Source organism: Loxodonta africana, chromosome X, assembly GCF_030014295.1.
Source record: "Loxodonta africana isolate mLoxAfr1 chromosome X, mLoxAfr1.hap2, whole genome shotgun sequence".
Lineage (NCBI taxonomy): Eukaryota > Metazoa > Chordata > Mammalia > Proboscidea > Elephantidae > Loxodonta > Loxodonta africana.
In genome coordinates, this window is record NC_087369.1 from 126,245,557 (window position 1) to 126,261,845 (window position 16,289).

General features: G+C 38.5%; 1 protein-coding gene across 1 annotated transcript in view; it reads left to right on the top strand.

The window, feature by feature from the left end:
* The window catches only part of IL1RAPL2 (interleukin 1 receptor accessory protein like 2), a 602,004-nt gene extending 595,050 nt beyond the window's left edge, over positions 1–6,954 (top strand). The window contains exon 9 of the mRNA XM_003414874.3: positions 6,203–6,954. Within this exon, the coding sequence (XP_003414922.1) occupies positions 6,203–6,900 (698 nt within the window). The 3' untranslated portion in view covers positions 6,901–6,954. The remainder of the gene's footprint in view (positions 1–6,202) is intronic.
* The last annotated feature ends 9,335 nt before the right edge of the window (positions 6,955–16,289 follow it).

Below are 16,289 nucleotides of genomic sequence, written 5' to 3' on the forward strand. Positions count from 1 at the left end.
TAAGCGCCAACACAAAGATAATTTACAAGTAGGAATTTATTAGTTTGAGAAATCAGATAGTTAGTAGGCAGTAGCAAGGCCACAAGGAAATTCATGAATATAGAGCTTTTTCTCCCTTGTCCTTCTGCCTACAGCTGCAGCTGACTCAGCATGATCTAGAAAAAAATTAGGAGAGTTCTGAGTCCTTACGGAAAAGTATATGCATCCCATTAAGACCATTTTCTTGGGGCTGCCGTTCCTCCTGCTATTTTGCCTTTGTGTTTCCTCCTTCAGTTTGCTTTTTTGCTTCGTTAATAAATGTTAGGGGCCTCCTAATTTGTTTTCAAGTCACATTTCTATATCGAATTCAGATTCTCCTGTAAATGCACTGGAATTTTGGTTTCTAAAACTGCCCCTTGGAAGAGATTTTAAAATTAAGTTAGCTTTGCTTTTAATAAGGTTTTAGGTAGTCACTTTCCTTACTTCCTGCTATTCCTAACATTGATGCTACTGGCATGTCATTTCTGCCTTTCATAAGTAAGTACATTTCATAAGTAAGTACATATCCCAAGAAGAGCCTAATGACAATGTATTTTCTTCTAGAATATTTTCTCCTCTATCAGCTCCCATCATAAATAAATGCAAAAGTTTCTTTGCAGTTGCACTTTTAATGTGAAAAATAAATTTATACCAAATTAAGCACCCCTATCAAAACTACAAGGAACCCTGGTTGCACAGTGGTTAAGCTCTTGGCTGCTCACCAAAAGAATGGCTGTTTCAACCCTCTAGGCGCTCCACGGGAGAAAGATGTGGCAGTCTGCTTGCCTAAAGACTACAGCCTGGGAAACCGTATGGGGCAGTTCTACTCTGTCCTAGAGGGTCACTATGAGTCGGAATTCAACTTGACAGCAATGGGTTTGTTTTGTTTTTTGTAAAAACTATGTTTATGGGGTTTTTTCTTGATACCTAATTGTGAAAATCACAGTGGATAGGTTAATTGGCTTTGTTTCATACGTGATAATCTGGTGTGGTTTCACAGCCTGGTCTAGAGAAACAGAAGACTATCAGACACAGACCCCTTTGGTCTTTTTTTGTCATCATAATGGACTGACTTTAACCCAAATTTCGCAAAGAACTGACTTAATGACCTTTTATTTAAGAAATATTCTACATTTTTGCTTGGAAAGTCTTCAAAGGGATTCCTGCTACTCAGTTGCTAAATTTGCCTGAACAAGTCAGGGCAACATTTAATGCGTATTCATATGTGTTGTAGATTTAGGGATTTTTTTTAAGTTTTCATATTATCTTTTCGTGGTAACAAGTTTTTTTTTTTTAATAGTTCCTAAAGGTTTCTAAAATCTCCCACAAAACCACAACCCTACCATGGCAAACCCCACTGCCCGTCATGGATTACACCACGGACTACACTATGCTATGGACTAGCGATGTCTTAACTTGATACCTTTTTTCTGCTTAGTTTATTTGGAACTTTTCCAAACCCAAACAGCCTGATTGCTCTCTAATTTAGGGGCCGTCAAAACTTCTCTGTAAAGGTCCAAACCAAAATCAAACCAAACCCACTGCCATCGAGTCTATGCTGACTCATAGCAACCCTTAGGACAGAGTAGAACTGACCCATAGGACTTGGCTGCAACAATGAGCTCAAACATGCCAACAATTTAAGGATGACCCAGGACCTGAGCAGTGTTCCATGTTTTGTTCTATTGTACATAGGGTCGCTATGAGTTGGAACCGACTCAAAGGCACCTAACAAACAACAACAACAATCTTTAAGAAAGAGACCGCCACATCTTTCTCCCTTAGAGCGGCTGGTAGGTTTGAACCGCTGACCTTTCAGTTAGCAGCCAAGTGCTTTAACCACTGCACCACCAGGACTTCTCTGTAAAGGACCAGACAGTAAATATTTTAGGCTTCGTGGGTCACATATGGTCTCTTGCATCATCTTTTTCTTTTATTTCTTTTTTAATAGCTCTTTAAAAATGTAAAAAAAAATTCTTAGTTCATGGGCCATACAAAAATATGACATGGGCCTTATGGCTCAGGCTCCAATTCTCAGTCGTTAAATGCAGACATGCAACCCCCGAGGATGAAGTCAAAATTGTTTTGGGCACTTGCTGCATAGAAGCCAGCAACAACTCCCTGGCTAAAGACTAAAAAAAAAAAAAAAAGACTAGCAAGTAAAAAATATTAACACTACCTTGTCTCTTCCTAATTATATCTTCCATGACGGCTAGGTTACTATTTGTTTTCCCAAAGAAAAACAGAAAGAGAGAAAGAACATAAGAAGGGACGGAGCAATGTGGCAGAGGGAGATAGGAGAGAGAGGAAGGGACAGGAGGAGAGGAAAGGTAAAAAGAATGAGTATGAAAGAAAGCAAAGAAGGAGGTAAAAGGAAAAGAGGGAGAAAAGATAAAGTAAAAAGAAAGGGAAAAAGAGAGAGGTAGACATGCAAAAAGGGGGGAGAAAAAGGGAAAAACAGAGAGAGAGCCAGAGTATGGAAGCTACGGCACAGTCTCTCCTTCTTTTCCTTAGAGCCAGGCAGCACTTAGAGGCACCTTCCCAGCTGCTTTCAAACACTGAGGTTGCTGCCCAGCCACTGATCACCATCCCAAGAAGTGAAATGTGGGCTTCACATCTGAAAACTTCCACTTGGTTTTTCACCAAGTGAAATGGAACATAAGAGTCGGGGCCCAAGCAAATGGTTCATGTTTTCTTTGGGACACTTGGGCTGTATCTACCCAGGGAAAATTTTGATGTACTGACTGACTGACTCCAATGCATATGATTAATGTATATATAGGGCAAACCAGGATAATTCAGACCTTTTTCTTCCACAGCAGGTTTTCAGCCGGAATTATCTGGATGGTTGCCTCAACTCTCCATTCGACTTTGCCAGGATAAACACAGCCAGTGTAGTATGCAGGAGACAGGGACCACTCCCTCTCTCCAAGGTTCCCTTCAACACCCACACCCTGTGCAGCTGAGCTGAGTGGGATCTGTCCTGACAGGCATTCCTTCTGGGGGCAAATGTAAATTCTGTCTAATGAGTCCCTAAGAAGCCCCAAGAACCCTAAATGTTGCCTTTTACTTAGCTGTCAAATGGCAAAATACAGTAGAAGGGTGAAGGGGGGGAGGACTCTACTAATGGGAAAAAATGTTACCCTGTTGCCATTCTCACTTCAGAAAGAGAATAGCAAAGTCAAAATTGATGAGATCCCAATCAAAGTAATTAGTGTGTATCTGTACATTTTCTTTTAAGACTATGGACAGCTGGGATGTCTTTTTTTTTTTTTTAATTTTTTAAGTAGATATTGTTGTTGTTAGGTGCCTTCATGTCAGTTCCAACTCATAGCGACCCTGTGTACAACAGAGTGGAACACTGCCTGGTCCTGTGTCATCCTCACAATTGTTACTATGTTTGAGACCATTGCTGTACCCAGTGTGTCAGTCCATCTCCTTGAGGGTTTTCCTCTTTTTTGCTGACCTTCTGTATTACCAAGCAGGATGTCCTTCTCCAGGGACTGGTCCCTACTGATCACAAGTCCAAAGGAAGTGAGATGAAGTCTCGCCATCCTTGCTTCTAAGGAGCATTCTGGCTGTACTTCTTCCAAGACAGATTTGTTTGTTCTTCTGGCAGTCCGGGTTATAGCCAAGATTCTTCACCAGCACCATAATTCAAATGTGTTGATTCTTCTTCAGTTTTCCTTATTCATTGTCCAACTTTGGCGTGCATATGCCCAAAACCAAACCTGCTGCTGTTGAGTCGATTCTGACTCATAGCGACCCTATAAGGTGATTGAAAATACCACGCCTTAGTTTAGACACATCTCAGTCCTCAGAGTGAGGTCTTTGCTTTTTAACACTTTAAAGAGGTCTTTTGCAGCAGATTTGCCCAATGCAAAACACCGTTTGATTTCTTGACTGCTGCTTGCATAGGCATTAACTGTGAATCCAAGTCAAGCGAAATCCTTGACAACTTCAATATTTTCTCCATTCATTATGATGTTGCTTATTGCTTATTTAAATTAATGGAGATAGATATACAGACACAATTTTTGTTTTTAAAAGTATAATTAAAAAAAATAAATTTAGACTACATCCTCACACATACGGATGGTGTTATGCGTAGGGGTATAATTTATGTGACAGAAGTGCCCCTGACAAGCTTTGTACAAATCAATTTTGAAAATTTAAATTAATAAATGAAATTAATGAGGGATGAATAATACTCAGGATAACCCTTCAATAAATTATTTTGTAAAGAAACCTTCTATAAAATTAATAAGTGACCCATAATTTATCTGGTAAAACTGTACTTTCATGAATTCCTGCACGAATACCATGATTCTGGATTTGTTTTGTTTTGGGTTTTTTTGTTTGTTTTTTGAGAAAAGGTGAAAAGAATAATGGGAAAGATGCATGATAGTTTATTTTACTATATCTTACAGATCCAACTCCTAATGATGAAGCTTTCCACATAACTTCTTTGTTTTTAGGAGCAGAAAGAAAGGAAGAAAATGAAGAGTCAGAGCTGTTGATACACTGGGATATTTTTCCACTCTATTGAAACTTTCTACCTTTCCTTCCATTCTGTTTCACCACTTCTCTGAGTGATAACTTCCCCATTACTACCGGTGTGGTGTTTTTTGTTTGTTTGTTTTTGGTTTGGGGTTTTTCGTTTGTTTGTTGTTTTCAGATTTCATTGCTGATTTTCCCCCGTGAGTCCGTACTCTCTAAAATAAAACATTTAAAATTCTTTAGAGGTTCCCTCCCCAATTAGAATTTCACTTCTCCCCTCAGATAAAATTCCTTGTACCTACTGCATAAGAAAATCCTGAAATGTGTTAAGTAAAAATGAAAACAACAGTAAGAGCAACTTGTTAAATAGCCATGTCTATGTGTATCTCTTCAAAAGTTTTTTTGTTTATCTATAGGGTATGTAGAAAGTTTGCTCATTTTCACTTGTGAAAGTTTTCTGGCTGCCAAATGGTGGAAATATAACCCTGGAAAGGAGAGATCATCTGTAAAATATGCGTCTGTAAAATAAGTTTAAGCTCTTTTCAGATGGCTTGTACTGGGCTGTTTGGTGGCCCCCACACTATGTACCGGACGTGACTCCTTGAAAGTAGTCTGTAACCTTGGGCAGATTTGCAGTGACAAATGCTTGCTTCTGTGATCACTGCTTCTGCTAGAGGGCACTGTATATTAGACAAGGCCTGTGCTTTGCTTAGTAAAGACAGCTTTCTGTTGCAGCACCTGTGTCCAAGTCTCCATTTGTTAACACATGCATGTGTTCCCCTTTTTGGTGGATCAGACTTTGGGAAGCATGGTTACAAAGGGATTATTCCACGTAATAAATAAATCTAGACTTAGTTTGAGTGTTTTTTCTACCCTGAAAAGGCCATAATGTATTCATCTCACTTTCAGAAGGGCTCCACTGAGTAGGGCAAAGACTTCTCAGTTGGTAGACTCCTCCCCTCCTCCTTCACTGCTCATTCCACACCATCCCCCAGCTCCAGCACCCCCTCCACTCTCCCTCTGAAGAAAAAGCAGCTGGTTCAAATTAAACTCATGGGCACACACACCACTTCCCTATCTCTGGCTTTGAAAGGCAAAATGGAGGACCTAGGTTGCAAATGCCAGAAGGTACTCTGGGAAACAAGCTGACTGTGATTCTAGAAGAGATTTTCCAGCATCTCTATATCACAACTATCTTCTATGTAGTTGGCATATGTAGATCCTGTACTTGTTTAGTCATTGAAAACTGGGGTGGACGGGAAGCAAACCTGCCCATAAATACTGTAACCCCACATTTACTAAAACGGTCTGTTTCTCTTTTCATCAACCTGTTGATTGCTTGTTCACTTAGAGTACTAGCCTGGAAGCCTGCCTGGAATTAAATGATTAAATAAATAGAAATCACTGAAATACACCTAAGCTTTGAAGAAGTCAGAGCTTATGTTAGCCAATAAGAACACTGTAAGTAATGCTGAGGGGAAAGAAAATAAGGATTATAAGCCATTAGTTTTCAAAAAAAAAATAATTTTAAGGAAATGGGCTTTTTGAATGTGCAGTACAAGAAAAGAAAATGTCTTGTACCTTAGAGAAAGACTGGATCTTTGCTATATTAGAGTACAAACCTAATGCTTTAAAGACTGGAAATGTCTTTGTTTTACTCTTTCTCTCTTTCTGTGATTTGTAGCATACGTTGAAGATCTCACAAGATGTGTTGAGCAAAGCAGAAGACTTATTATCGTGCTAACTCCAGACTATATTCTCAGACGAGGATGGAGTATTTTCGAATTGGAAAGCAGACTCCATAATATGCTAGTCAGTGGAGAAATCAAAGTGATTTTGATTGAGTGTACAGAATTAAAAGGGAAGGTGAATTACCAGGAACTGGAATCACTAAAGCGCAGCATCAAACTTCTGTCCCTGATCAAGTGGAAGGGACCCGAAAGCAGCAAAATAAATTCTAAATTTTGGAAGCATTTAGTGTATGAAATGCCCATCAAGAAAAAGGAAATGCTATCTCGGTGCCATGTTCTGGACTCTGCAGAACAAGGACTCTTTGGAGAACTGCAGCCTATACCCTCTATTGCCATGACCAGCACCTCGGCCACTCTGGTGTCCTCTCAAGCTGATCTCCCTGATTTCCAACATTCGGATTCCATGCCAATGAGGCACTGTTGCAGAGGCTATAAACATGAGATGCCAGCATCTACCTTGCCGCTACCTTCCTTAGGCAACCACCACACTTATTGTAACCTGCCTCTCACACTACTCAATGGACAGCTACCCGTTAATAACAGCCTGAAAGATGCCCAGGAATTTCATAAGAACAGTTCTCTGCTACCTTTATCATCCAAAGAGCTTAGCTTCACCAGTGATATTTGGTAGTGAGAAATCCGAATTCCTCTGAACAGCTACGTGAGCATACATAGCTTCTGCCAACCCAAGCAGAAAGTTCACCTAATATCACTGAGGTGCTGCAAAAGTGTTTAAAGGAAAAGGCACAGAAATTGTTTTGTACTTAAATATTTTTGTTTACATTTCCAGAATAGTGGGGGTAAAGAAGGACCCGCTTTTGTAGTATGGTACCTTGTTCCAATGTACAGTTTTGGTTTCTTCTTGAAAAGAAAAAAAATGCACACCCTGTGGTTTTAGAGGACATTTTATGATACATGAACTGGAAGCTTAGTAGGTGAGCTATCTTCACTGTGTTTATGAACATGTTAGTATTTACAGGGTATTTAAAATAAGGAAAACTTAAAAACTTCCATTGAATTAAAAAATTCTCAACTAAGTTTAATGGGGAAAGAATACTTTTAGAGAGTAACTGAAAGGCCAGGAATTCTCAGGAAAGAAATATTGAGGCATCCCCATTGGAAGATTGTTTGTAAAGGAAGATCAGCTGTGAAAAATGTGATTGAAACATTTAGAATTTCTTCAACATAATGGACAACTTTTGTAGACTAAATCAATAACTTATAATCACAGCTTTTAGTTTCATTAGGCAGTCACTTCTGTAGGCAAACTGGTAGGTAGGTAAATGACGTGCATTTCTTAAGCAAATTAATAGACAACCTGTTAGTTCTTTTAGGATGATTTTGTGCAACCCTTATGGCTTTCTAGCTTCTTTCAAAAGTTTTCCAACTTTGAAAACACATTTAAAGTGCACATTTTATTGTTTGATAACAAATTCACATTTGGATTTTTCCCCCAAAAGATCTTTTGAGCTGCTATAAGCTTTGTACGAAGATGTGAGCATCTTCCTAGTTTTTTTTTTTTTCCCAGCATCACTGGAGTTTGAACTAAATACATATTGACTGCGAGTGTCAGCAATAGAAAAGAAATTAATACGACGATATTCAATATAGATGAAGTGTTAAATGATTCCCGTTACTAGGGGTGGAGCAGCAACTGCAGCGATTCTCATCTGAAACGTTGTGAAACAGACAATCCTGTACATACACGGTATCTGCTCTGCCATGTGTGCAAGGCTCCTGCAGAAGTACATCTCTTCCTCGTGCTTCCAATAGTGTGTTTGATAGATTGAACTTCTCACACTCTCCTGTAGTGACTGTGACTGTGCCACACCAGGAAATCCCTGTGAATAAGATATTGCATATTTGCTGTTAGGACTGTGCCCCTATTCGAGTATCTATTGTGGATTACTACTTTATGTTCTTCTCAATTAGTCACATTTGGTGTGCTCCTCACCTAGATGCCTGTGGGGGGGTCAATGGTTAAACAAGTTTGATTCTGACATTTTGCAAATGGTTTTTAAATCATATTTGGAGACAAATGGAAACAAGGACAAATGCACACGGTATGTAAAAATGAAGAGCTTGCCCAGCCCTTGTAATTGTGAAACTCAAATGTGTAAGAGATCATTAGGTAATACGCTTTGATTATTTCTCTCAGCATCTTTTCATTATTGATTCCTTGTGATCCATGGGTTTTGTTCCAAGTGCTCATTTCTCTGTTGCCTCTCTATATCCAGCCTTTCAGAAGATGCATTATGCGCCCACAGTACGTGAAAGCTTAGCAGTAATACAGGCTCATTTCACAGTGGGATGGTTAGTCCTGTTCAACACATGTAGGTGTTTCATAGATGTATTCCTTTTTCCCACCAACAAAGGTGATTTTTCTTCTGTAAAAAAACTATAAGTATTTCAAAATGGACATTTGTCAATTTGACCTGTTTTTCAAGTGTTATAAAACTGTTATTTACTCTTGTTCTTTAATGCTATGTGTAATTACTAGGTTAATCACCTGCATGAAGTGAATAGTATATGTTTAAGTGACCAATTGTATTTTTTCGTATCTTGTTTTTCACAGAAGTCTAGATTAGTTCAAATAGAATGTTTGGTGGTATTTTTAAACTAATAGTTCTGTACTGAGCATGCCAGTTCTGAAAATATACCCTGGGTCTCTCTGCTTCCTTTATTTACAATGATTAAACGTGGGTAGCAATTTGAGTTGGCTGGCCACAATGTGTCCTTTCACTACTGGTAGGTACTCAAAAACAGAGCATTCACACTTGTGCTGGGGAACTTGACAAGAAACCTTTTCTACCATTTTCAGGAACCAGTGTGTACACTATCTATAAAAATTTATTTCTAGATGGCAATTCAAAAGTTGATTTTCATCTGAGATTTTTTTTTAAAGATATAGCCCATAAAGGTATAATATGTATGTAGTCTAGAACGTGATGTATTCTTCCAGTTGCTTTAACTGTAGGAAAATTTTTTTTTCTTAATTTTTCACCAAAATGGATTTTGGAGATCTAGAAAAATACTGTTGTAATTGTTCCGATACATTCTTAACAAATTTATTTAGCTCATCCATCAACAATACACGTATCATTTGGCATTGAGGTTACTTTAAAGCAAAACATTCTGAAAACGTCAGAAATGATGAGGCAAACGACAAATGCACAATAGCAATAGATAACACAGGAAATGAAAACTTCGTTAAGAACAAACAATGCTCAGGGAAATGGACAACATGTACGTGGGTTTAATTTGGCAAAATATGAAATCTGATGGGTTGAGTAATCTATGGGAGCTTGTCTAACTAAGGAGACTCTCAAAGGTAGTTGGATGGTTCCTAAAAAGAAGTAAGAAGATATTTCTCCTCATGTCCTCTAAGCCTTAATTGAATTAGATGCAAATCTGTTCCACTTTCAGTCACTCTCATAAAAAGAAAAAAGGGGTAGGGTGGGGTTTACAAATTTACTTTCAGGCTTCTATTAAGGCTTGAACCCAAGGTAGCATAAAGTGAAAAAGTTGACATTTTGTATGAAAATTGATGGCCACATAACATTGTGGGGCTTAAAAGTAGGGGACAGGTTGCAATGAGAGGAAGAATCAGAGTTTAGTTATGAAAAAGAAGAAGTTCAAGAGGACATGGAAATGACTAGCATCCTAAGGATTGCTTCAACAACAAGTTGGAAAATGGCATATGTTAAGGAAGAAAATTCTGGCAAGAAAGGAAAGAAGACTCCCTGACACACTTGGTATTTGAAGGGTTTATGAGAGTATAGAACCACTGGTTTAAAGCATTTACTGCCCTTTGGCATTTTATTTTTAAATAAACTGGTTCGTTTACACCAAGTGTTTCTAGAAAGTTAAGTAATGACCAAGGGAAATATCCTAGGAATTGCACATATAAATCTTTGCACTCCTTGTATTCATTTCCCGAGGTGAGATAATGAAGTGATAAAATCGGAGTCAAGTTAAGACACAAAATCGTTCCACAGTGACCAGTTAAGACTGAACACTTGCAGTTGTTGTTGCTCTTTTTCGGGGAGAGAATTTAATGTTGAAAATTGTTTGGCTCCAATATCTCTATTACTCATGCATTTTTGTTCTAAGATGTTTGATAGGAGGTCACAGTGTTTAACAGTTCAACAGTAAGGCTCTCTGATAAATGTATGGGGCTGTTTGATAAACAGTAATCATTCACTTCAAACACTTTCATATCAAACTTGACCTTTTTAGAGCTGAAATCAGCCATAGGCAATTTAAGACGGTTACTCAGTGCTCTATTTAATTACCATAAGATCAGAACTTGTAAAATCACCTACACCCATCTAAACTTGTCTTCCTAAATGCTTACTGCTGTTTGCACAACCAGATTTTCTCCAGATGGTACTAAAGTCATCATGAATCTTTACTGAGTGCCCACTGTATAATGGCCACTGCATAAAGTATAAGGAATTTTTTAATTGAAGTCACTGTCTTCAAATAGTTTACAAATCATATGCATGAAAGAAAGGACTATTTGCAAAAACACATTCCAGTGTATGAAAATTAACATTGCAAATGCAGAGTAGATAAGTGAGGTAGGTTGATTCAGTGCCGACGTGGGCCAAGAGATAAGTTTGGAATAGAAGGAATAGTGGTGAATACAGGGAATTTTCCAAATGCAGAGACTAGCACATGTGAAGACTGAGGGAAGAATAAACAAGTCATATTTAGCTGATAGCAAGTGCATTTCGCTAGCAAGAGCAGAAATCTGTGTGAGGGTATAATAAAAAATAAGGCTAGGAGATATGCTGGAACATTCATCTGATAGCAACATGAAGTAAGAATTAGATAGGGAGGCAGACTGGAGGCAGGGAGACCAGCTAAGAGGCTGTTATCATAGTCCAGGTGTGAGGTGATGAGAGATGGATATAGGGTAAAAATATTCTCTGAAAAAGGCAGATCTGAGGAGGAAGAGAAATAGGCTGATGGGCTCTTGAAAAAAGTGGAAAATGAAGAAAAAAGCAAGAGTCAACGAAGACTCCAAGGATCAAGAGTGTCAGTTGCAGCAAAGGAAATTTTTTTTCTTTTGAGTGTTTAACATACCTTCTTAACTGAGCATCCTGAAACTGTAAGGACAAGAATAGAAACACCGTGATAGGTGTATCAACCACTGGAGCAACCCCTGAAGTGTTTGGAGGAGTGTAATGGTCAAGGAAGGTAAAGTTGTCCTTCAAAACTGGTTTACGGATGAGTCTCATCTTCTTATTCTATTTAAATTCTGTACTTTACTTTGGAATAAAGAGTTCTGATCTTAAAAAGAAGGCACTGAAGTGATTGAATCAGAGGGAAACAAAGTCCAGGAGGCAGGGGGGTTGGGGGTATTTGTCACCATATTTAAAATAACATAGAGAAACTGGGTAAGCCACACAAAGAGTAACAAAGGATATGTTCAAGTATGTTGTTGTGGTGGGAGGAAGTGCACAGAGTGGCCCTGTGAAAAACAATGAAAGGGATTGGTAATCTGGTAATGTTTGAACCCAAGGAACCCAATTTTCACCAAAGTTAATGACAAAATGATTAGCTAATAACCATTCTTAAAATTATGAAGGAAATGTTATAAGAGAGATTGTATTAGGGTAGGTAACTTTATTAACCACAATCCCTAAAATCTCTGCAGTTTAACACAATAAAAATGTACCGCTTGCTCACATCATAGTCAAGTATGGATTGGACAGGGTTATGGGGATAGGCTGTGCTCCATATGGTTATTCAAAGACCACTCTTTGATTACTCCATTTCATTGCTTCCATTTGATTACTCTGCTCTCCTCTAGGTCCAAGGAGTCCTCTCCGTTCAGCCAGTAGATGGATAAAGAGAAAGAGCAAGGACATTGGCCCAAGTTGGCCGTTAAAAACCACTCACATTCCAGAAAGGGCCAAAATCAAAGAATTATCCCCACAACTTGAACAAATAGAAAGAGAGCAACCAAAGAAACCCTCAGGCACCAGAAGAAAGCAAATAATAAAAATTAGAGCAGAATTAAATGAAATAGACAACAGAAAAGCAATTGAAAGAGTTAAAAAGACCAAAGGCTGGTTCTTTGAAAAAATTAACAAAATCGATAAACCATTGGCCAAACTGACAAAAGAAAAACAGGAGAGAGAGAAAGAAAATAACCCAAATAAGAAATGAGATGGGTGACATTACAACAGACCCAACTGAAATTAAAAGAATCATATCAGATTACTATGAAAAAGTGTACTCTAACAAATTTGAAAACCTAGAAGAAATGGATGAATTCCTAGAAACACATTACCTACCTAAACTAACACAAACAGAGGTAGAACAACTAAATAGACCCATAACAAAAGAAGAGATTGAAAGGGTAATCAAAAAACTTCCCCCCGCAAAAAAAAAGCCCTGGCCCACACGGCTTCACTGCAGAGTTCAACCAAATTTCCAGAGAAGAGTTAACACCACTACTACTAAAGGAAATTCAGAGCATAGAAAAAGATGGAATACTCCCAAACTCATTCTATGAAGCCAGCATATCCCTGATACCAAAACCAGTTAAAGACACCACAAGAAAAGAAAATTATAGACCTATATCCCTCATGAATGTAGATGCAAAAATCCTCAACAAAATTCTAGCCAATAAAATTCAACAACATATCAAAAAAATAATTCACCATGACCAAGTGGGATTCATACCAGGTATGCAGGGATGGTTCAACATTAGAAAAACAATTAATGTAATCCATCATATAAATAAAACAGAAGACAAGAATCACATGATTTTATCAAGTGATGCAGAAAAGGCATTTGAAATAGTTCAACACCCATTCGTGATAAAAACTCTCAGCAAAATAAGAATAGAAGAAAAATTCCTCAACACAATAAAGGGCATTTATACAAAGCCAACAGCCAACATCATCCTAGATGGAGAGAGTCTGAAAGCATTCCTCTTGAGATCGGGAACCAGACAAGGATGCCCTTTATCACCACTCTTATTCAACATTGTGCTGGAGATCCTATCCAGAGCAATTAGGCTAGATAAAGAAATAAAGGGCATCCAGATTGGCAAGGAAGAAGTAAAAATATCTCTATTTGCAGAGTCTTATACAAAGAAAACACTAAAGATCCTAAAGAATCCTCAAGAAAACTGTTGCAAGTAATAGAAGAGTTCAGCAGAGTATCTGGATACAAGACAAAGATACAAAAATCAGTTGGATTCCCCTACTCCAACACAAAGAACATCGAAGAGGAAATCACCAAATCAATACTATTTACAAATAGCCCCCATGAAGATAAAATACTGAGGGATAAATCTCACCAGAGCTGTAAAAGACCTATACATAGAAAACTACAAGACACTACTGCGAGAAACCAAAAGGGACCTACATAAGTGGAAAAACATACCTTGCTTATGGATAGGACGACTTAACATTGTAAAAATGTCTATTCTACCAAAAGCAATCTATAGATACAATGCACTTCCGATCCAAATTCCAAAGACATTTTTTAATGAGATGGAGAAACAAATCACCAACTTCATATGGAAGGGAAAGAGGCCCCGGATAAATAAAGCATTACTGCAAAAGAACAACAAAGTGGGAGGCCTCACTCTACCAGATTTTGGAACCTATTATACTGCCACAGTATTCAAAACAGCCTGGTACTGGTACAACAACAGATACATAGACCAATGGAACAGAATTGAGAATCCAGACATAAATCCATCCACTTATGAGCAGCTGATGTTTGACAAAGGTCCAAAGTCAGTTAAATGGGGAAAAGACAGTCTCTTTAACAAATGGTGCTGGCATAACTGTATATCCATCTGCAAAAAAATGAAACAAGACCCATACCTCACTCCATGCACAAAAACGCACTCAAAATGGATCAGAGACCTGAATATAAAATCTAAAACGATAAAGATCGTGGGAGAAAAAATAGGGACAATGCTAGGAGCCCTAATACATGGTATAAACAGTATACAAAACATTACTAACAATGCAGAAGAGAAACCAGATAACTGGGAGCTCCTTAAAGTGAAACACCTATGCTCATCCAAAGACTTCACCAAAAGAGTAAAAAGATTACCTACAGACTGGGAAAAAGTTTTTAGCTATGACATTTCCAATCAGCGTCTGATCTCTGAAATCTACATGATACTGCAATAACTCAACATCAAAAAGACAAATAACCCAATTAAAAAATGGGCAAAAGATACAAACAGACAGTTCACTAAAGAAGACTTTCAGGTGGCAAACAGATACATGAGGAAATGCTCACAATCATTAGCCATTAGAGAAATGCAAATCAAAACTACAATAAGATTCCATCTTACCCCAACAATGGTGGCATTAATCCAAAAAACACAAAATAATAAATCTTGGAGAAGTTGTGGAGAGACTGGAACACTTATACACTGCTGGCGGAAATGTAAAATGATACAATCAGTTTGGAAATTGATTTGGCACTACCTTAAAAAGCTAGAAATAGAACTACCATAATATCCAGCAATCTCACTCCTTGGAATATATCCTAGAGAAATAAGAGCCTTTACACGAACAGATGTATGCACACCCATGTTCACTGCAGCACTGTTTACAATAGCAAAAAGATGGAAGCAACCAAGGTGCCCATCAACGGATGAATGGATAAGTTATGGTATATTCACACAATGGAATAGTATGCACTGATAAAGAACAATATTGAATCCGTGACACGCTGCATAACATGGAGGAACCTGGAAGGCATTATGCTGAGTGAAATTAGTCAGTTGCAAAAGGAAAAATATTGTATAAGACCACTATTATAATAACTGGAGAAATAGTTTAAACAGAGAAGAAAATATTCTTTGATGGTTATGAGAGGGGGGAGGAAGGAAGGGAGAGGGGTTTTCACTAATTAGATGGTAGATAAGAACTATTTTAGGTGAAGGCAAAGACAACACTCAATACAGGAGAGGTCAGCACAACTGGACTAAACCAAAAGCAAAGAAGTCTCCTGAATAAACTGAATGCTTTGAAGGCCAGCGTAGCAGGGGCAGGGGTTTGGGGACCATGGTTTCAGGGGACATCTAAGTCAATTGGCATAATAAAATCTACTAAGATAACATTCTGCATCCCAGTTTGGAGACAGGCGTCTGGGGTCTTAAACGCTGGCAAGCGGCTATCTAAGTTGCATCAATTGGTCTCAACCCACCTGGAGCAAAGGAGAATGAAGACCACCAAGTACACAAGGTAATTATGAGCCCAAGAGACAGAAAGGGCCACATAAACCAAACAGTACATCAGTCTGAGAGCAGAAAAACTAGTTGGTGCCGGGCTACAACCGATGACTGCCCTGACAGGGAACAAAACAGAGAACCCCTGAGGGAGCAGGAGAGCAGTGGGATGCTGACCCCAAATTCTTGTAAAAAGACCAGGCTTAATGGTTTGACTGAGACTAAAGGGACCCCGGTTGTCACGGTCCCCAGACCTTCTGTTAGCCCAAGACAGGAACCATTCCCAGAGCCAACTCTTCAGACAGAGATTGGACTGGACAATGGGATAGAAAATGACACTGGTGAAGAGTAAGCTTCTTGGATCAAGTAGGCACATGAGTCTATGCTGGCATCTCCTGTCTGGAGGGGAGATGGGAGGGCAGACGGGGTCAGAAGCTGGCTGAATGGACACAAAAAGAGAGAGTGTAGGGGAGTGTGCTGTCTCATTAGGGGGTGAGCAATTAGGAGTATACAGCAAGATGTGTATAAATTTTTGTATGAGAGACTGCCTTGATTTGTAAACTTTCACTTAAAGCACAATAAAAATTAAAAAAAAAAATAAAACATTCACATTCGAAGCAGTGGTTGTGAGGGGGTTGAGGGGATGAAGGGCTAGGGGAGGACTGGGAAATGTAGTCTAGTTCTGTGCCCAGAAGAAAAAGGAAATGGGTATAATGAACATGGCCTCTGTTAATAAGATGCCAAGTAATTGTTTTCCATAATACTAAAAGAAGAAACAAAGAAAATAGGCAGAAAAGTGT